Source organism: Leucopleurus acutus (assembly GCF_964270905.1).
Source record: "Leucopleurus acutus genome assembly, chromosome: 10".
NCBI lineage: Eukaryota > Metazoa > Chordata > Mammalia > Artiodactyla > Delphinidae > Leucopleurus > Leucopleurus acutus.
The window spans coordinates 39039692-39062246 of NC_139153.1; the positions used below are offsets into that span (position 1 = coordinate 39039692).

Consider the following 22555-nt stretch of genomic DNA (forward strand, 5'->3'; position numbering starts at 1 on the left):
ACTTGGAAACATATTTACATGGGAACACATCTACATAGAAAAGTGAAACTTGGCCATGATTTCTGTAGTGATGCAGATCTAAGATGCCACATAGGGAAAAAGAGTACCATTTATAAAGTTTTCCCCAGGGAAAACCTTTGGAGTTTTGTTTACAAAACCAAACCAAACCAAACACATATTCTGGTAGGGAGTTTTTTTTTTTGGTTTGTTTTTAGTTTAAAAACTAACAGTGAGGGCTTTCCTGGTGGTGCAGTGGTTGAGAGTCCGCCTGCCGTTGCAGGGTTCACGGGTTCGTGACCCGGTCCGGGAAGATCCCACATGCCGCGCAGCGGCTGGGCCCGTGGGCCATGGCCGCTGGGCCTGCGCGTCCAGAGCCTGTGCTCCGCAACGGGAGAGGCCACAACGGTGAGAGGCCTGCGTACCGCAAAAACAAAAACAAAAAAAAAAAAAGAAAAAACTAACAGTGAAACCCATGGCAGTGAAACCAGAGTCCCTCATGATTGCTGTTATGTGATATTTTTGATACTTTGTAGCTTTTAAAGAATTCACAAGTTTTTCTTTTTTTATATATTTTTGTTTTTATATATTTTCTTTATTTCGAAAATTTTTTAAAATATTTATTTTTGGCTATGTTGGGTCTTGTTGCTGCGTGTGGACTTTCTCTAGTTGCGGCGAGCAGGGGCTACTCTGTTGTAGTGCACAGGCTTTTCATTGCATTGGCTTCTCTTGTTGTGGAGCACAGGCTCTAGGTGCACGGGCTCAGTAGTTGTGGCTCGTGGGCTCTAGAGCGCAGGCTCAGAGTTGTGGCGCATGGGCTTAGTGGCTCCGCGGCATGTGGGATCTTCCTGGACCACGGCTTGAACCCATGTCTCCTGCATTCGCTGGCAGATTCTTAACCACTGCCCCACCAGGGAAGTCCCTTCTTTATTTTTTTTGGCTGCGTCAGGTCGTATTGCAGCATGTGGGATCTTTTCGTTGCAGCCTCCAGTTGTGGTGCGTCGGCTTCTCTCTAGTTGTGGCGTGTGGGTTTTCTCTCTCTAGTTGTGGCGCGTGGGTTTCAGAGTGCCTGGGCTCTGTAGTTTGCGGCACACAGCCTCTCTGGTTGAGGCGCGCGAACCCAGTAGTTGTGGTGCATGGGCTTAGTTCCCCTGCGGCATGTGGGACCTTAGTTCCCCAGCCAGGGGTTGAACCCATGTCCCCTGCGTTGGAAGGCGTATTCTTTACCACTGGACCACCAGGGAAGTCCCCACAAGTTTTTCTTTATGCTAGTAGTTTCTTAAGTCTAGAAAAGACTGCAGAAGCTATTGACATCTTGAATGGCATAAACTACTTGAAATCAGGTCAATGTATTTGCAGAGCACAGTCTGCAAAATCTTTGAGAATTAATTACACTCTGGGAAATATGATTTATTGACTACATGGTATTTAGATCCGTTTGTAAAAAAAAAAAATAATGAGCAGTAAGGTCCTGAAGTGGCAAGAGTATCAATTTCTTTTATGGTCTGCCTCCTGTTGAAGCATTAGTAGAATCAGTTCTAAACTAATTATTTGGATATTTGGACAGGTTCATTTCTACGTATGAGAGAATGAATTTTCTGTTGGTCAGGTTCTTTTTTAGTATCTTGGTACCAGCGCTATGGACCAGACATAATTCACATTCTCTGACTTCAGGGACACTTTAAAGATTATAGAGCAACATTTTTCATTTTGGGGCTTATGGAGAATATGCCCTTTGTCATTAGTGAAAAGAGCTTGTTCTTCATTTGTTGGAAGTTTCCTTATTGTCATCAGAAAACAATTAGTGACCTCTTTATGTGCAAAGTGTATTAACTGGAGATCTGGGGATTTTGATGCAACTATTTCTGTCCTTTCATTTATGATGGTTTTGACTGCAAGTGACAGAACATCCTAATGTGACTGGCTTAAAGCATAAAGGGAAATTTATTTTTGTTACATAACAGGATATCCAGTACTTTAGTGACAGCCTCATGGGCCCTGATTTTTATTTCCTGTTCTGTATGCTCAGCATGTTGGCCTTGTCTTAGGCAAGTATCTTTTAGAGTTACAAGGTGGCTGCAGTAGTCTCCGATATCACGTGCAGACAGAATAATATCCTGAGGAAGAGGAGGTACCCCTCTCTCGTGTTAAGAGCAAGGTATCTTTTCCCAGAGAATCCCTGGCCAACTTCTCCTCATCTCATTGGGAAGAAGAGAGTCACATGCTTTTTCCTAAATAAGCTCGTAAGAACTGAGGTACTGTTCAAGATTCTCCCTGAGCTAGAATGGAATTTCACATTCCCTTGAGGTTTGGCTGCCTGAACAAGATTGGGACTCTATTAGGAAAGGAATAGTGGAGACAGACACCATCGTCCATAGCCCTCTCAGTCCACGGTTTTTACAGCAGGCCTTGGTGGACACCAGACTTCAGGAATGACCTCTGATTGTTTATCAAGAAGAGTCAGAGCTTTTGCTATTTCCAGAACTTTCAAGGCTGGGCGGTAGGTGAGTCAAGCCCAAGCCCTTCACCTACGTCGGCATATCCCACAGGGTTGGCAGTGGGCATGTCTTCATGAGGAAACTTGAAGTTTCTTCCTTCAAGTGACATACAAGTCTCCATACCTTGTAGGCCAGGGCTTTATAGAGGTTGAGAGAGTTCTGGGCACTTCCACTTTTTCAGGTTCCCAGTTTATTTAAAAAGAAATGCCAAATCAGAGCTATAGAAATGTGGTACATTTTACATGTTTACTTCTAAGAAAATATTTCAAACACAAAAACAGTACCATGATTTTATGTAGACATCAAGGGGAAACAAAATATCAAAAGTCTACATCTGACTGGAGATTGAACTTCTTCCTTTCAGTTCTGTGGGGGCTGCAGAGGATGCCACGGATCTCTCAGAGTCCAGGGAATGGCCCTAATGTCCAACTCTTCTGGGGCACTTGGCACTGTTGACCCCTCTCCTAAACCAGATACCCACTGACCCAGGCTAGAAAGTCTGGCACCTTCTTGGTATCCCATCTGTGGTCAGAGGCAATCCCAGGGTGAAGAGGAGCCAGGGCAGGAGCCGATTGACATTGCTAGCTAGAGTCCACTGCCACAGTGGGCACCTCTAGGAACCCTGAGATAAGCATTCCGCAATTGCTTCCTGCCCCCACTTTCTGCCCTAAGCACTGCCACTGTGCTTTCATATTTTATTTTCATATCGTTGTGCTTTTACTCACTGTGGTCCTCTTCCTGGAATTATTTTAATTCATTCTAACAAACCTCATTTTGAGTACTGCCGTGTGCCAGGAAATGCCTTGGATCCTAGATGGAGTTAAGAGAGAATGGTTTGGTGGTGGTGACAGATGACAAAATAGATGACAGTACAGTGATTTATTGCTGCCTTAGAGTTGGCACAGGGTGCCGTAGGAGTCGCAGAGGTGTACATCGAACTCTTGTTTCAAGAGAATGGAGTCTCAGAAAACTCCCTGGGGCAGGGAGTTGCCTTATCCTGAAGGAGGACTAAAAAATGAATAGTTTTAAAGTGGTGCTGATCTGTTTGTGGGAGCGGGAATGGAGAATAATTTATTTTTGTTGATAGTGGTGAAATAGAACATAGTTTCCTGGGCAGCTTTGGATTAAGAAAATTTTGCAGTTTTGCAACAGTGTTCTTCTATAGCTCATTTTGCCCATAATTATGAGGTTCAGAAAAAAAAATAGTTTATTATCTCTTGCAGATAAAAGCATATTTCTGCTCTATATTTTCTTTTTCTTTTTTAGTCTTGATCTTTCAGATGTTGTCTTGCCTACTACATTCCTTTTTAATTTTTTAAAAATTTTTTTGAAGTATAGTTTATTTACAATGTTGTGTTAATTTCTTCTGTACAGCCAAGTGACCCAGTTATACATATATATATATATATATATATATATATGTTCTTTTTCATATTCTTTTCCATTATGGTTTATCACAGGATATTGAATATAGTGCCCTGTGCTGTACAATAAGACCTTGTTTATCTGTTCTATATATGATAGTTTGCCTCTGCTATCCCAAACTCCCAATCCTTCCCTCCCCCACCCCCGCTACCTACTACATTCCTAGTTTTTAAAATATATTCAGTATTAAGTTGCCCACTATATTAACTTTCTTGAGAGAAGACTGACATTAAAAGGAGGTTATTTAAGTACAAAGAGCTTTTCTTTGTCCTTAGAGTCAAACAGAAAGGGAAGCTCTGTGGTGCTAGACATGGTCATAAATTGATGGCCATAAATTTAAAGTAGAAGAAATATGAAGCCTGAATTCCTTTCAGAAAAACAAAACATTTTTTGAAACTATTTATTTATTTATTTTGGCTGTGCCAGGTCGTATTTGTGGCACGTGGGATCTTCGTTGTGGCATGTTTTTTCGTTGCGGCATGCAGGATCTTTTAGTTGTGGCATGAGGGCTCTTAGTTGCGGCATGCAGACATCTTAGTTGCGGCACGTGGTCTTCTTAGTTCTGGCATGTGAACTCTTAGTTGCGGCATGCATGTGGGATCTAGTTCCCCCACCAGGGATCAAACCCAGGCCCCCTGCATTGGGAGCACGGAGTCTTACCCACTGGACCACCAGGGAAGTCCCAAAACAAAACCTTTTTATGCTTCTGCAACTCAGGAAGGAATGGCTTTCCCTGTCTGGTCCTTGGCACCTTCAGCAGAAAAGTTGGGAATCTAGAGTGACCTGATTTCTCAGGCAAAAACCCTTCCTTTGAGTCAGGGAGAGACCCTTACCAGTACTGAGTATTGTGAGAAATCCAAACAGAGTGAGTTGGTGTTGCTTTCTGTTTTTTTCTTGAGCTCTTAACTGAATGTGAAGTGAACAGGGATAGTTGCCTTCCTGATGGCTATAACATACTGTAGCTCTAAAATCAAATCCTTTAGAGAACTTAGAAGGGATCTGAGAACTAGGAAAGGAAGAGAATATGGGCTTCTGTGCATAAAAAGACGGATGGAAGAGACCAAAATTACATCATTCAACAAAAATTGACTCAGCTACCTCTCATGCATCAGGCAGTGTTGTACTTACTGGGGAACACATAGCAGGGAACAAGACAGAATCCCTGTTTTTCCTCAGGAGTGGATATTCTGTGAACTCCAGGGAAACTGTGGCTTGCCTGGTGTTTTGATTCCCTCTTTTCCTCTCTTCCCTCTGTTAGGAGAGAAGAATAAGCTGAACAGACTCTGACCGTTGGTTTTCAGCTCGCCAGGACCTTCTACCTAGCTCTCCTTTCGTGGCTCATGTGCTGCATCCTCTGCTCTCAGTGTGCAACTGGCCCCCAACGCAATGTGTGTTTGTCAAACCATGGAAGTGGGGCAGTATGGCAAGAACGCAAGTCGGGCCGGAGACCGGGGAGTCCTCCTGGAGCCCTTCATCCACCAGGTGGGCGGACACAGCAGCATGATGCGCTACGACGACCACACTGTGTGCAAGCCCCTCATCTCCCGGGAGCAGCGCTTCTACGAGTCCCTCCCTCCCGAAATGAAGGAGTTCACCCCTGAGTACAAAGGTCAGTCACTGGCCAGTTTGGAGACGGCAGCAGCTTATAGGCCCTCAGCTCAGTTTTCCTTGTTCTGATGGCCATGTGGTGTGATTGTAGGTCTCTGTTGTCTCAAAGCAGCAGAGTCACTTTGTTAAGCAAAATTTGAAGCTGAAACCATCAGCAAGGTCTTTAGATCTTGAAAATTGAATTCATTGATAGGTAAACCTGAGAAGAATTCACAGCATTAAGTCCCATTGGTGAAGAGCATGCTGTTGTCAAGGAGGTTTCCCTGTTTGCTGGAATGGTCTAGGAGAGAAGGGGCAGCACTTATCTGGTCCCAGAGGAGGAAGAATTGGATGCTTTCCAGGCTAAGGCAATGAGACAGCTGGCGAGGAGGCTCTGTGGAGCTTGTGTATGTATGTGCTGGGGGATGAATTGATGGTAAGAAATCTACAGAAGGATTGGGGCCTGGAGGGTCCTAACTTTTAAAGGAAAAATAATCTGTTTTAAAATGTAAATTAACTTTATAGACTAGAAGCCCGTGAATATATACCAGAATTTAAGGTACTTGATTTTCAAATCTGATTTTTGTCACTATGTTTATATATTTTTATGATTGCCCCTCACGTGTAAGTTATGTTTTTTGTGTTCTGTTTTTTGTTTTGTTTTGGCTGTGCCACATGGCTTGCGGGATCTTAGTTCCCTGACCGGGAATTGAACCCGGACCACTGAAGTAAAAGCACCAAGTTCTAATCACTGGACCGCCAGGGAATTCCCTGTGTTCTGTTTTTTTTCTTAATTTATTTATCCAATTTATTTATTTTTGGTTGCATTGGTTCTTTGTTGCTGTGCGTGGGCTTTCTCTAGTTGCAGCGAGCAGAGGCTACTCTTCGTTGCAGTGCGTGGGCTTCTCATTGTGGTGGCTTCTCTTGTTGCTGAGCACGGGCTCTAGGTGCATGCGCTTCAGTAGTTGTGGCGTGCGGGCTTCAGTAGTTGTGGCTCGAGGGTTCTAGAGCGCAGGCTCAGTAGTTGTGGCGCATAGGCTTAGTTGCTCCCTGGCATGTAGGATCCTCTAGGACCAGGGCTCGAACCTGTGTCCCCCGTGTTGGCCAAGCGGATTCTAAACCACTGTGCCACCAGGGAAGCCGCTCTGTTCTGTTTTTTAACTTTTCCAAAGCAGTATGAATTCAGTCATGTTTGTATCATCCTTTACTTGGGGGATCCTCGATTTAGAAAAACCAATCCATATTGGTATTGACTTTTGTTTCCTTAAATCTTTAATTGTGGTGAAATATACATAACATAAACATTTTTAAAATTATTTATTTTTGGCTGCGTTGGGTCTTCATTGCTGTGTGCAGGTTTTCTCTAGCTGCGGTGAGCGGGGGCTACTCTTTGTTGCGTTGCGCAGGCTTCGCATTGCGGTGGCTTCTCTTGTTGCGGAGCACGGGCTCTAGGTGTACAGTCTTCAGTAGTTGTACTGTGCGGACTCTAGATGGCAGGCTCAGTAGTTGTGGCGCACGGGCTTAGTTGCTCCGCAGCATGTGGAATCGTCCTGGACCAGGGCTCGAACCTGTGTCCCCTGCATTGGCAGGTGGATTCTTAACCACTGCACCATCAGGGAAGTCCACGTAACATAAAGTTTAACCTTTTTTTTTTAAGTGGACACACCTTGTCTTTTTTTTTAATTGAAGTATAATTGATTTATGATGTTTGTTCATTTCTGCTGTACAGCAAAATTTACCATTTTTAAGTGTATAATTTAGTGGCATTAAATGCATTCACAGTGCTATATACCATTACTATTATCTATTTCCAGAACTTTTACATCATCACAAAATCTCTATACCCATTAAATAACTCCCCATTTCCCTCTCACCTCCCCTGGTACCCCCTAATCTACTTTCTGTCTCTACAGATTTGCCTATTGTAGATATTTCATACAAGTGGAATCATGTAACGTTTCTCCTTTTGGGTCTGGCTTATTTCACTTAGGATAATGTTTTCAAGGTTCATCCACCTTGTAGCATGTGTCAGAACTTCATTTGTTTTTATGGCTGAATACTATTCCAGTGTAAATATATGCCACATTTTGTTTATCCTTTCATCTGTTGATGGACACTTGGGTTGTTTCCACCTTTTGCCTATTGTGAATAATGCTTCTGTGAGTATTTATCTGAGTCTCTGTTTCCAATTCTTTTGAGTATATAGGAGTGGAATTGCTGAATCATATGGTAATTCTGTGTTTAACTTTTCTGAGGAACTGTCAAACTGTTTTCCATAGTGGCTGTACCATTTGACATTCTTACCAACAGTGTTCCTGTTTCTCCACATCCTTACAAACCCTTGTTTTCCATTAAAAAAAAAATTATAGCCACCTTAGTAGGTGTGAAGTGGTGTCTCATTGTTTTGATATGCATTTTCTTAATGATTAATGAATGATGTTGATGTGCCATTGGCCATTTGTGTATCTTCTCTGGAGAAATGTCTGTTCAAGTCCTTTGTGCAGTTTTGAATTGTATGGTTTGTTATTATTTTCAAAACAGAATCAGAATAATATCAAATTTGGAGGAATAAATATTCTAAGGCTGCAAAATGAGAGAGAAGCCAGAATCACACACACTGCTGTCTCTAAGTGGCTAAGAAACAACAGTTATAAATGCTTTATAAATGTAGCTTTAGCCACCTACTTATCCACACTCAACACATCCATGGCCAAATCTTCTGCTATAAATATGCCAAAACCAGAAAGAGAACTACAAGCCCTGTTAGCTCATGGAGTTCTTCTGATGCTCAGGGAAAAAAAAAAACACTTAAAATGGAGTTGAGCCCCTGGCTCCAAAGAAATGTTTTCTAAATCACAACCACCAGAATTGGGACAAGTTAGAATTTCAAGGTGCCACCCAGGGAAGGATTGTCAGTCATATATTGGTTCAGTTTTTCCCCCAACCTTCTCTCAGACTGGGGAACAGAAGTCTTTAAAAGCCATAGCAAATCCTTAGTATCTACCTGATTTTTTTTTCCTCAGGCTGCATTTTCACTAGGGAAGAATAAATACACTTTCTCAAAAATACAACTAAACTAAAATTGATCTCTTCTTTTTAAGTCAAATGAAGTCCAGTTTATTCAGAGAAAATGGAAGATATGATGGGTCCAATTCATGTATTTCAAAGACTGATACTATAGGGTTTTTACCTTTTTTTGTTTTGTTTTTGGCTGTACCACGTGGCATGTGGGATCTTGGTTCCCTGATGAGGGATCAAACCCATGCCACCTGCAGTGGAAGCATGGAATCTTAACCACAAGACCGCCAGGGAAGTTATTTACTTTTTATTTTGAAATAAATTTAAAATGACAGAAAATTTGCAAAAATAATAAGAGTTCCTCTAATGGTCCCATGATACTGATGTACCAAGTAAAGCCCTGTCATTGTGTGGCTCACCTCTCTGTGTAGATGCACGTACTGGCTCCCCAGTATGCATGGCGGGACCATCAGCCCCGTGCTAGATGCAGGAAGAGTCTTCAACCTCTTGAGTTCCGCCAAGATACTTTATTTTTTCCACCAAGGTGATATTCTAAAGTATCTGTATGAATTGAAAGTTGTAGTCGATGGTCTCTCCAAGATGATTCAGATGCCAGATGTGGATTTGGATATTACCAACATAATCCAAGCTGATGAACCCACTGCTTTAGCTACCAATGCATTGGGCTTAAATTCAGTGTTTGGAAGAGACTACAGGGCACTGAAAGACATCTTGATCAACACAAACCCAGCCACCCCTCCCTTCCCCTCTCTCTGTTTGTGTTGCACTGGCTGCTCTGTGACCACTAGAGTCTCTCTCTACTGTTCACACACATTCAGTAGTCAAGAGCACGCTAGAAAACCTTCTTAAGTGCTGGGTTTTACTCTTAATTTGGAAGAATGTGCTAAAGACTCAGATGAAGTTCAGTATCCAAATGATGTATCCCATTGAAGGAGAAGGGAACATGCACATTTTCTGTTTTCTGTTTGGCCAGAAGCATAATGCTGTAAGTTTAACCCTTATAGATAGCTGGGTAGATAGAGCTATTTTTCAGCTAGAAGAGGGAAGCCAGTGTGTTCTGCTCCATGAATTCAGCTTTTGGGAAGAGCTCCTGGCTTCTTGGGAATGAACTCACTGTGGCAGAAATTGTGCTGTGGTCTGTTCTCCAGCAGACAGGAGGCTGCAGTGTGATGGTGCCAGCCAACGTGCAGAAGTGGATGAGGACCTGTAAAAACCTGGCCCTTTTTAACACTGCCCTTAAGTTCCTTAAGTGAATTTCAGTACCTGATTTTAAAGGGTTTAGATTTTAAGTATGATGCTGTTTCATGCCGATTGTTACTAAAGGGACTTATACTAAAATCAGAGTCTTTACTTAGGCTGGTAGTCTAGTATCAATAAGCAAAAGCATCATTAAAAATATATATAACCATAGTATAATTTATAATTACCAAAGCCAGGAAAGGAACATTGGTATAATACTATTAACTAATACGTACATTTTATTCAAATTTTGGCTGTTTTTCCACTTATAAATTTATTTATTTTTGGCTGCATTGGGTCTTTGTTGCTGCGCACAGGCTTTCTCTAGTTGTGGCGAGTGGGGGCTACTCTTCGTTGCGGTGCGCGGGCTTCTCATTGCGGTGGCTTCTCTTGCTGTGGAGCATGGGCTGTAGGTGTGCAGGCTTCAGTAGTGTGGCACGTGGGCTCAGCAGTTGTGTTCATGGGCTCTAGAGTACAGGCTCAGTAGTTGTAGCACATGGGCTTAGTTGCTCTGAGGCATGTGGGATCTTCCTGGATCAGGGCTTGAACCCATGTCCCCAGCATTGGCAGGCAGATTCTTAACCACTGTGCCACCAGGGAAGCCCCCCCCTTTTTAAAAAATATTTATTTATTTATGTTTGGCTGCATTGGGTCTTATTAGTTGCAGCACGCAGGATCTTTGTTGTGGCACATGGACTCCTCTCTAGTTGTGGCGCACGGGCTCCAGAGCACGTGGGCTCTATAGTCATGGCACGTGGGCTCTCTAGTTGTAGAGAGTTGGGCTCAGTAGTTGTGGCATGTGTACTTAGTTGCCCTGCGGCATGTGGGATCCTAGTTCCCCAACCAGGGATCAAACCCGTGTCCCCTGCATTGGAAGGTGGGTACTTAATCATTGGACCACCAGGGAAGTCCTGACCTCAACACTTTTGAAGAGTACTAGTAGTTATTTTGTAGACTGTCCCTAAATTTGGATTTGTCTTATCTTTCCTCAGAATTAGATTGAGGTTGTATATTGGGTTGGCCAGAAAGTTCATACAGGTTTTTGTAAGATGTCACAGGAAAACCCGAACGAACTTTCTGGCCAACCTAATATTTTGGGGCGATAGAAATGATCCTGTGTCCTCTTCAGTTCATCATGTCACAAAGTACATACCTTGTTACTAGTGATTTAACTTTTTTTTTAAAATTAATTTATTTATTTTTGGCTGTGTTGGGTCTTCATTGCTGCGTGCGGACTTTCTCTAGCTGCAGTGAGTGGGGGTACTCTTTGTGGTGGTACATGGGCGTCTCATTGCGGTGGCTTCCCTTGTTGCAGAGCACAGGCTCTAGGCACACAGGCTTCAGTAGTTGTGGCACATGGGCTCAGTAGTTGTGGCTCATGGGCTCTAGAGCACAGGCTCAGTAGTTGAGGTGCACAGGCTTAGTTGCTCCACGGCATGTGGGATCTTCCCAGACCAGGGCTTGAACCCGTGTCCCCTGCATTGGCAGGCAGGTTCTTAACCACTGCGCCAGCAGGGAAGCCCCCCCCATCATTTTTGACTATTGCTTTACTTTCAGTTACTGCAAGATCTTCCAAGCTCGTCTTGTATTTTTCCTGTCCCGATTCAGGAATCAAATACTTCTGCAACAACCTCTTCTTCCTTTTAGGAATGGTATTTAGAAAAAACAAGATCTTGGTGCTAGATGTTCTGATTGCTACTGGAATATCTTTGCCTTTAGCCCCTTTGAACACACAGGTTTAGAAAATACATCTATTAATACTAACGCACAATTACACATATATTTCTTTATTTCCAGAGGTACAGGTATTTTTAAAACTCAGCTAAGGAAAAATGCCAGTAATATTTTATATTTTGGCAGTAGGTTTGAAGAGGGATTTTCATTTATTTAGTATGACCAGCGGTAGTTACCAAGTGTTAACTTCTTTTTTGTTTTAATATTTTATTTCATTTCATTTCATTCCATTCCATTCCATTTCATTTCAATTTGTTGTGTCTTTGTTGCGCGTGCGGGCCTTCTCTACTTGCGGCCAGCAGGGGCTACTCTTTGTTGCAGTGCACGGGTTTCTCATATTGGTGGCTTCTCTTGTTGCGGAGCATGAGCTCTAGGCACGTGGGCTTCAGTAGTTGTGGCACATGGGCTCTGTAGTTGTGGCTCACGGACTCTAGAGCTCAGGCTCAGCAGCTGTGGTGCACGGGCTTAGTTGCTCTGCGGCATATGGGATCTTCCCGGACCAGGGATCAAACCCATGTCCCCTGCATTGGTCGCCTAACCACTGCGCCACCAGGGAAATCCCAAGTGTTACTTCTTTTTTTTTTTTTTTTGCGGCACGCGGGCCTCTCACTGCTGTGGCCTCTCCCGTTGCAGAGCACAGGCTACGGATGCGCAGGCTCAGCGGCCATGGCTCACGGGCCCAGCCGCTCAGCGGCATGTGGGATCTTCCCGGACCGGGGCACGAACCCGTGTCTCCTGTATCGGCAGGCAGACTCTCAACCACTGCGCCACCAGGGAAGCCCAAGTGTTACTTCTTAATAGTACTAAATATGAGGTTCTAGGCTTCTGTATAGTTATTCAAAACTTTGCCTCATTCATTTTTCTGTTACCAGTACTTACTGAGCATCTACTAGATGCCAAGCCCTGTGCTCATTAGAGTAAAAGACAAAAAAGGCCCATACCTTTATGGAGCTTGCATGCTAGTGTGAGAAACAAAGAATAAACAAATTATAGACAAAACAATTATAGATTGTGATAAGTACTTTGAATAAAATAAGTCATGTTCTGTAATTGAAAATAATAAAGCTTCCAAAACAGAGCACTTGATATAGAATGATCAGGGAAGGAGTGTCTGGGGAGACTTAAAGGACTGAAGGATGAGGAGCAGCTGTGGGCAAAGGACAATGGAAAGGACATTCCATTCCTCTCATAGACAAAAGCCCTGAGGTAAGAAACAACTACTTCTAAGAACTAGTCTACCTCTTTTTGCCAATTAAGAGTTAAGAAACAAAAGCAATTATACTCCATTAAAGATGTTAAAAAAAAAAAGTTAAGAAACAACCCTATTCATAAATGGTCAAAGGAGTTGAATAAACATTTCTCCAGAATAGATACACAAATGGCCAATAAGCACATGAAAAGATAATCAGCATCATTAGTCATTAGGGAAATGCAAATCTAAACCACAATAGAGACTACTCACTACCAGTGGATGGCTATTAAAAAGGAAGAAAACTGATACAACATTGTAAAGCAACTATATTCCAATAAAAATTAATTTGAATAAATAAATAAAAATACATTAAAAGAAAGAAGGAAAAGAAAGGAAGGAAGGAAGACAGGAAGAAAGGAAGGGAGAAAGAAAGAGTGGCAAAGATATGGAGAAATAGGAACATTGCTGGTAAGAATGTCAAATGGTACAGCCACTATGGAAAAACAGTTGGACAGTTCCTCAAAAAGTTAAACACAGAATTACCATATGATTCAGCAATTCCACTCCTAGGTATATACTCAAAAGAATTGGAAATAGAGACTCAAACAGATACTTGTAATACTCACAGAAGCATTATTTACAATAGACAAAAGATGGAAACAACCCAAGTGTTTGATTGGGTTGAACAGACGAACGGATAAACAAAATGTGGCATATATTTACGCTGGAAGAGTATTCAGCCCTAAAAACAAATGAAGTTCTGACACGTGTTACAAGGTGGATGAACCTTGAAAACATTATGCTAAGTGAAATAAGCCAGACCTCAAAGAACAAACATTACATGATTCCACTTGTACGAAATATCTACAGTAGGCAAATTTGTAGAGACAGAAAGTAGATTAGAGGGTACCAGGGGTTCAGGTGAGAGGGAAATGGGGAGTTATTTAATGGGTATAGAGATTTTGTTTGAGGTGATATAAAAGTTCTGGAAATAGGTAACAAAAGTGGTTATACAACATTGTGAACGTACTTAATGCCACTGAATTTTACATTTAAAAATGGTTAAAATGACAAATTTATGTTAAATATGTTTTTACCACAATTTTTAAAAGTAAAAAAAAAAAAGTATATTAAAAAAAAACCCGAAAACCTCTACCCAAATGTAATTCTCTGTGTTTAAGCCAATCTTAAAAATGCCAAGAAAATTAGGACTTATATCAAATGAAGTAAAGGACCATTGATTTTCGTTTTCCTACCTGAATTCTTTCTAGGTGTGAGTAATGAGGTAAAAAAAAAAAAAAATTAGGATCAAAAAAATACATATTTTTTAAACTAGTGGTAGGTTGCATGGCTCATTTAATTACCAGATCTTACCCACTCTTGGAAGGCTCTTCTTCCTGTTCGACCCATAGCATAACCACTTCTCCCTTGATCAGGTATGATGCTCTGTGTCAAGGTACTCAATGGTACGTGCCTGCAGAGAATTAAAGGTTTCCATTATAGCTTTAGATGGCCCTGCAAGATAAAAAGAAATTTTAAAGGAGGGAATGATGCATTTGAGTATATAAAATTAAAAAGTTTTATCAAAATACACTTTTAAAGAAAATTAAGAGCTATTTACTTCACATAAAACTGACCGAGGATTTGTTTCTAGAATGTGTGTGTGTGTGTATGCAATTCAAAATCAATAGGAAAAAAGACAATTCAGTAGGAAAATGAGCAAAAATAAAGAAAATCAGTGAAAACTAAAGACCAAAGGCTAGGATAAATCTCTAGCCAGACTGATTAGGAAAAAGAAAAGACATAAATTTCCAATATCAGAAATGACAGATGTGGGACTTCCCTGGTGGTCCAGTGGTGAAGACTTCACCTTCCAATGCAGGGGATGTGGGTTCGATCCCTGGTTGGGGACCTAAGATCCCACATGCTTCACGGCCAAAAAACCAAAACATAGAAGCAATATTGTAACAAATTCAATAAAGACTTTAAAAATAGTCCACATCAAAAAAGAAATCTTAAAAAAAAAAGACAGATGTATCATCACTACAGTTTCTACCGATATTAAAAAAAATAAAAATATTATGAACAACTTTATGCCAGTAAATTCTACAACTTAGATGAAATAGACAATTTATTGCAACACACAAACTATGAAAACTCACTCTAGAAGAAATGAATAATCTGAATAGCCCTATGTAGTAAATAAATTGAAATTGGAATTTAAAGCATTTTAGCAAAGAAAACTCCAGGCCCACACAACTTCACTGGTGAATTCTACCAAATATTTAAGAAATACTACACAAACTCTTTCAAAAAGTTGAAGCAGGAATACATCTCTACTCATTCTATAAGGCCATTACAAGAAAATTAATGTCCTAGACGAACCTAAAAAATTTGAACAAGATTTTAGCAAATTGAATATATTAAGAATATATTAAAGAATATATTAAGAATATATTAAAAGGACAGTATGTCGTGACCAAGTAGGGTTTACCATAGGAGTAATGCAGGGTAGGTTTAACATTCAAAAGTTAATGTAATTGACCATATCAATAAACTAAAAAAAGAAAAATCATATGATTATCTCAGTAAGTGCAGAAAAAGTACTTGACAGTATCCAACATACATTCTTTTTTAAAATTTATTTTACTGAAGTATAGTTTATTTACAATGCTATGTTAATTTCTGCTGTACAGCAAAGTGATTCAGTTATACATATATGTACATTCTTTTTCATATTCTTTTCCATTATGATTTATCACAGAATATTGAATATAGTTCCCTGTGCTATACAGTAGGACCTTGTTATTTAATCATTCTATATATGTTTGCATCTGCTAATCCTGAACTCCCAATCCATCCCTCCCCCCCCAACCCCCACAAGTCTGTTCTCTGTGTGTGAGTCTGTTTCTGTTTCGTATTGTAGAAAAGTTCTTGTCATATTTTAGATTCCACATGTAAGTGATATCATATGGTATTTGTCTTTCTGACTTACGTCACTTAGTATGACAATCTCTAGGTCCATCAGTGTTACCGCAAATGGCATTATTTCATTCTCTTTTATGTCTGGGTAATAGTCCGTTGTCTATATGTACCACATCTTTATCCATTCATCTGTTGATGGACATTTAGGTTGTTTCCATGTCTTGGCTATTGTGAATAGTGCTGCTGTGAACATAGGGGTGCATGCATCTTTTTGAATTACAGTTTTGTCCAGATATATGCCCAGGAGTGGGATTGCTGAATCATCTGGCAACTCTAGTTTTTTGAAGAACCTCCATACTGTTCTCCATAGTGGCTGCACCAATTTACATTCCCAACAACGATGTAGGAGGGTTCCCTTTTCTCCACACCCTGTCCAGCATTTGTTATTTGTACATTTTTTAATGATGGCCATTCTGACTGGTGTGAGGTGGTACCTCGTTGTAGTTTTGATTTTCATTTCTCTGATAATTAGCCATTGTTGAGCATCTTTTCATGTACCTGTTGGCCATCTGTATCAACATCCATTCTTGATAAAACAACAGGAGTAACAAAACTCTTAGCAAAGTGGGGATGGAAAGAAAGTTCCTCAAACCTGATAGAAGGCATCTATGAAAACCTACAGCTAGCTTCCTACTCAGTGGTGAGACAATTGCTTTAACCCCTAAGATCAGGAACGAGACAAGAATGTCCATGCTCTCCATTTCTAGTTGACATATAACTTGGAGGTTCTGGCCAGTGCAGTTAGGCAAGAAAATGAAATAATAAAAGACATCCAGATTGGAAAGGAAGAAGTAAAACTGTCTTTATTTTCAGACAACATAGAATTCTGTCTTCAGCCAAACTATCAGTCAAGTGTTGGAATAGAATAAAGTCCTGCAAAGGACTCAGAAAATTGACCTCCTGAGCACTCTTAGGAAGTTACTTGAAGATGTATTCCACTCAAATAAGGAGGAAACCAAGAAAGAAGGGAAAAGGAGAGGACATAGAAGGAACAATTCTCACTCTGGTCAGCTGCAGCAAGGAGGGGCCCAGCATGGGAGCTATGTGGCAGGCCTGGAGGACACTCTAGATCAGAGTACGAGGGGGAGCCCAGGAAACAAAGAATATTGTAGACCAGAGGGCATTCAAACTTGAACATAACTGAAGCTCTGGAAAAGACAAAGAGAAGAAGTTACAAAGGCAGAAACCTGTAGGAGAGGCAGTCATCTATGTAAGGAAGCCAGGACACAGTTGTGAAGCTCACTAAAGTGAGGTGTACATTTAAGCAATGTAATGAGAAGGTAAGAAAAATCGATTTCACCTTAATGTCTTAAGGATTTTTTTTCCTAATAGAGACCAGGGATTGGGGCAGTGCCCTCCTGGAGAAGGAAATGGGCCAAAGAGAAGGATATTCTTGGTCTAGCATACTGACATATTCCTAAATGCTTCTCACTGATTCTCAATAATGCTGATATTGCACATCAAGAATGTAAACGAGGAGTGTAGCTGACAGAGGGTTGGATATGGAAGTTAGATGAAGGGCAGCCTCGACCTTTTTAAGAACAAATAACAAAAAACTCCTTGATTTCTAGGTATTGTGTTTCAACTCATTTGGTAATGATCCAGAAGAAACTATGAAAACCTGTTTGATAAAAATGGACACAACAAACTGTTTTGCATGAGTACAGCATGGAAAATAGGTGTTTCAACTTAGGAATGCTGGTGGTTTGGTGAGGCAGAAGTTCTGCCTGTTGAGCTTAGAATAGCCTGATGTTCAGTGTCGGCAGAAGACATATTTTGGGGACTGTCTTTGAGAAGTCTTGATGTCTCTCAAGGTGACATTGTCAGGCAGAAGGAAACCAGATCTAGAGGAGGACATAGGAAATGACAGCATCATAGAGCAGTTAAATAAGTAGAGGGTTAAATTATGTCGAGTGTGGATGTCACCTAGAAAATACAGTTCTTTTGAATGGTACAGAAGGCAGTAGTTGAAAGTGAGAGGGTGGGCTTCCCTGGTGGCTCAGTGGTTACGAATCCGCCTGCCAGTGCAGGGGGCACAGGTTCGAGCCCTGGTCCGGGAAGATCCCGCATGCCGCGGAGCAACTTAGCCCGTGCACCACAACTACTGAGCCCATGCTCTAGAGCCCGTGAGCCACGACTACTGAGCCCACATGCAGAACTACTGAGCCCACGCGCCTAGAGCCCATGCTTCACAACAAGAGAAGCCACAGTGATGAGAACCCCCACGCACCCCAATGAAGAGTAGCCCCCGCTCGCCACAACTAGAGAAAGCCCGTGCGCAGCAACGAAGACCCAACGCAGCCAAAAATAAATAAATAAATAAATTTATTAAAAAGGAAAAAAGAAAGTGAGAGGGTTAGACAAGAGAATGGGAAAAATATATAGATTTATCCAAAATCAAAGGTAAATAGTGGACTTAGAATGGGGGATTAGTGGTTAGACTTAGAATGGGGGATTAGTGGTCAGCTGTGTTTTGGAAAGATGTCTGCTAGTCATTGTTCCCACAGTTGATACAGGGCAGGTGATGTCAGTGTGCTGAGGGACAGCATGTGCCAGCAGTCTGAACTGAAGGGACCCAATCTCTGTAGACATTTGTTGACTGGCTGCCTTTTTTTCTCCAACAGGAGTGGTGTCAGTCTGCTTTGAGGGGGACAGTGATGGTTACATCAACTTGTTGGCCTACCCTTATGTGGAAAGTGAGACCGTGGAGCAGGATGACACACCAGAGCGGGAGCAACCTCGGCGTAAGCACTCTCGCCGGAGCCTGCACCGGTCAGGCAGTGGCAGTGACCACAGGGAGGAGAAAGCCAGCCTGTCCCTTGAAACCTCAGAGAGGTAAGGGGATGGTAAGCAGGACTGGTGGTTCATGTCTGGTCCTGATATACTCAGAATATCTCTAGAGTCCTGATACATCATGGGGAAGTAAGGCTCAAGGTTGGGGGAAGGTGGCTGATGTTCTTAGGCCACCCACATAGGTGCAGGCTGCCGCCTGTATGTCACATCACCCCAGTGATGCCTCCTTCTGAGTATGGCTGTAGCTAGTCAAGAGAGAATGAAGTTCCCTCAGCTTTTTGGGAACAAGAACACCCTGTTTTCTCCAGCTTTGTTATGTCTCGCACCCCCAAGACAGAGGTGGAAATGCATTGGTCCACGATGAGGTTCCAGCTCCTTTCTCACGTGCAGGATGTCAGAGCCCAAAGGCAATGAGTGGCATCCAGACTAGTGTTCCTTAAGGGTTTGGGTGTCATATCTCTCTGAGACTCTGATATCAGCTATTAATCCTTTCCCTGAATCTGAAGTTCAGTTTATTGCATTGGAAATTGATTTTTCTTGTAGATTAGGAAAATAGTCTACAAAGAATTATTTTTCTTGATATATCGTGCAAAAAAATGTGAACCCTGACAAGGGTGGCCATAATCAAAAGGATAGACAATAAAAGTTTTGATGAGGATATGGAGAAATTGGAACCCTCCTACATTGCTGATGGGAATGTAAAATAGTGCAGCTATTCTGGAAAACAATTAGGCAGTTTTTCAAAAAGTTAAACCTGGCAACTGCACTCCTAGGTATATGCCCAAGAGAATTGAAGGAATATATTCACACATAAGACTTGTACACAAATGTTTATAGCAGCATTATTCCTAATAGCCGAAAACTGGAAACAACCTGAGTGTCCATAAATTAAATGTGGTATAACTATACAATAGAATATTACTCAGCAATAAAAAGGGATGGGGTACTGACACATGCTACAACATGGATGAACCTTGAAAACATTTATGTTAAATGAAAGAAGCCAGTCACAGAAAACCACATATTATATGGTTCCATTTATATAAGATGTTCAGAATAGGCAAATCCATTGTTTCTGTCCAAGAGACAGAAGGCAAAGTCAGTGGATGCCAGGGACTGAGGGGGAGGGATAGATGGGAAGTGACTGCTAATGGTGACAAGGTCTGTTTTTGGGGTGATGAAAATTCCTAAAAATTAAATAGTGGTGATATTTTATAACCTCATGAATATACTAAAAAAAACCCCAAAAAACTGAATTGTAAAAAAAATAAAACTAATGTAAATAAAAAATGAGCGTTTTGAACCAAAGTGAAATTAAAATTGTATGATTAAATTACTTTATATATATTTAATATCACTCAAAAATAAGTTTCAGTGAGGGAATTCCCTGGCAGTCCAGTGGTTGGGACTCGGCACTTCCACAGCCGAGGGCCTGGGTTTGATCCCTCGTCCGGGAACTAAGATCCTGCAAGCCGTGTGGCATGGCCAAAAAAAAAAAAAAAAAATTCAGTGAATAGGATGCTCTGTGACTTGACCTAGAAGTTGGAATTGGGACTTTTCTTAGATGTAGCAGCACATAGTTTGTCTCTGACATCAGATCAGATCAGTTTAGCAACACAGGCTGCACACCCTAGCTCCTTAGTACTTATACCATTTACTCACTTTGATGGGCTCATGCATCTGGGCCCCGTGTCACCCCTCAGGAAGGTCTATGCGTGGCACATTAGACTTGATCCAGGCCTCCCCCACCCTGTGTAGTGAGACCCCAGAGGGTGACTTGTCTGAGCCCCTTAGCAATGGGTATGTTCTTCCTTCTTAGCCCCCAGGAGGCAAAGACTCCGAAGGTGGAGCTACACAGCCACTCGGATGTCCCTTTCCAGATGCTGGATGGCAACAGCGGTCTGAGTTCCGAGAAGATCAGCCACAACCCTTGGAGCCTGCGCTGTCACAAACAGCAGCTGAGCCGCATGCGCTCCGAGTCCAAGGACCGAAAACTCTACAGTATCCTTGTTACTGCTTCTCCAGCAGTGCCTGCTACTGGGACCATGAGTCCTGTGTCAGGGCACTTAACAGTACCATGGCCAGCGCCCTCTCTGTTCAGGGGCTCCTCTTTTGTTCTCATCTCCCTTTTCCATAGGCTCTTCTTCCTCTTTGTCCTTCTTATTTTCATCAACATGTTGTTTCTTTCCTGCGTTTTGGGGCTGGTAAGACTGAAGCTTAAACTTGGCAGTCTAGAAGAGTGCTGTCCAATAGAACTGTCTGTGACAATGGAAGTATTCTGAATCTGTGCTGAAATTTGTGGTAGCCACTAGCCACACTGTAACCAAAATGTGGCTGCTGTGACTGAGTTACTGAATTTTTTATTTATTTAATTAATTAAAATCTAAATTTAAATCACCAGGCATGGATAGTGGCTACCATATTTATCACTGCATGTCTAGAATTGGGGTGTGTGTGTGTGTGCGCGCGTGCGCATATGTACACGTGTACACGTGTGTATTTCTCCCCTCCCAAAAGATAATAATTAAAAAGTAATATGTTTGATTTTAGTATGTTTTTTCTAAAGATAAACACTATACCTGTGCAATATAAAACAGTTTTTTAAGATACCAAAGGTAAAAAAGTATTATGAAATGGGAATTCTTAAAATCATTTAGTGTTTTGAAGCAGTAGACAATAAATAAATCTTACTGAGAAACTGAGGGGAAGTATGCTGAGCACTTCATATATACTTACTCAGTTTTCCTAAGTCTTTTGAGGGAGGAAGTGTTATGATTTCCGTTTACAGATGAGTAAATGGAAGCACAGGGTGGTTAAGTGTGCTCAGAGCCAGTGAGTGGCCGAAGCAGGATCCAGTGCTCTCAGGCATTGTGAGATATTTCTGCAACCTTCTTTGAGTTTTACTGTCACTTGTTTATAGCTTATAGCAGGTGATGAGACTAGTTAAAAGCCATATTTAATGATTTTTTTAGTGTTATTCCTTAAAGAATTAGCTAAATTAGACAGAGCTAAAAATTAGACAGAGCTAAAAATATTCATCATCATAGTGATGCTGAGGGTCTTATCCTCCAAGACCATGTGATTGCTACATAGTCCCAAATATGGAATTGAGGGCCAGGCTGTGAGCCCTGATGACTTTTGGCAGACATGTGACAGGCCTGTACCTTTAAGATTGTTGCAGACAGGAGATGTAGATGAGGACATGGATATAAATGCCAGGAGGCCAGGACCACAGAGCCATTTTAAGCAGAAGATCCTAGAAGTACTAAGGGATAAGTTTAAATATATGGTCCACTGGTTTGAAGTTTATTCAGAAAATGGCAAGATAGAAATTTAAATACAGATTTTTCTAAAGATTCCTGTTTGGGAATGTTAAATCTGATTTATCATTTTTGTAGTAGTGCTACAAAGGAAGTTCCTTACTTCTTAGGCCTGAGTGAGACACTGGATTGAGCAGGGCCTTGGTTTACTGATGGTGCCAGGGATGTATGTGAAACTGCCAAATCTTCTTTGGTTTATTGTATGCCTGCAAGACAGAGCTAAAGAATAAAATAAAAATGATATCAACAAATGTGGTATATACATACAATGAAAAATTAGTCAGCCATAAAAAGGAATGAAATTTTGTCACATGCTACAATATGGATGAACCTTGAAAACAATTTGCTAAGCGAAAGAGCCAGATACAAAAGGACAAATATTACATGATGCCACTTATATGAAGTATCTAGAACAGGCAAATTCATAGAGACAGAAAGTAGACAGTGGTTATGGGGGCAGGGGAGAGGGGAATGGGAGTTACTGTTTAATGGGTACAGTTTCTAATTTCTATTTGGGAAGATGAAAAAGTTTTGGAGATTGGATGGTGGTGATGGTTGCACAATAATATGAATGTACTTAATGCCACTGAACTGTATACTTAAAAATGGTTAAAATGATAAATGTTACGTGTATTTTACCACAACAAAAAATTTTTTTAAAGAAATAATAAGCCAGTGGTTTGAAATCCACATTTGAGAGTTTGTGAGGTGAATACAGATTACATTAGAATGGAATGCCTCCTTTT

At 41.3% G+C, this 22555-nt stretch overlaps 1 protein-coding gene and 1 pseudogene across 4 annotated transcripts in view; both read left to right on the forward strand.

Annotated features, from left to right (window-relative positions):
• IP6K1 (inositol hexakisphosphate kinase 1) overlaps window positions 1-22555 on the forward strand; it is a 72741-nt gene that overhangs the window by 45955 nt on the left and 4231 nt on the right. For 2 of the 3 annotated variants that reach the window (XM_082848255.1, XM_082848254.1), the window contains exons 2-4: window positions 5179-5402; window positions 18321-18531; window positions 20309-20490. In XM_082848255.1, the coding sequence (XP_082704381.1) occupies window positions 5261-5402; window positions 18321-18531; window positions 20309-20490 (535 nt within the window). In that variant the 5' untranslated portion in view covers window positions 5179-5260. Of the gene's footprint in view, window positions 1-5178; window positions 5530-18320; window positions 18532-20308; window positions 20491-22555 lie in introns of those variants that run through there. The other variant, XM_082848253.1, reaches the window with a different exon arrangement.
• Window positions 9111-9799, forward strand: LOC309967540 (aminoacyl tRNA synthase complex-interacting multifunctional protein 2-like; annotated as a pseudogene). Its single transcript has one exon. The product of its transcript is annotated as an aminoacyl tRNA synthase complex-interacting multifunctional protein 2-like (transcript).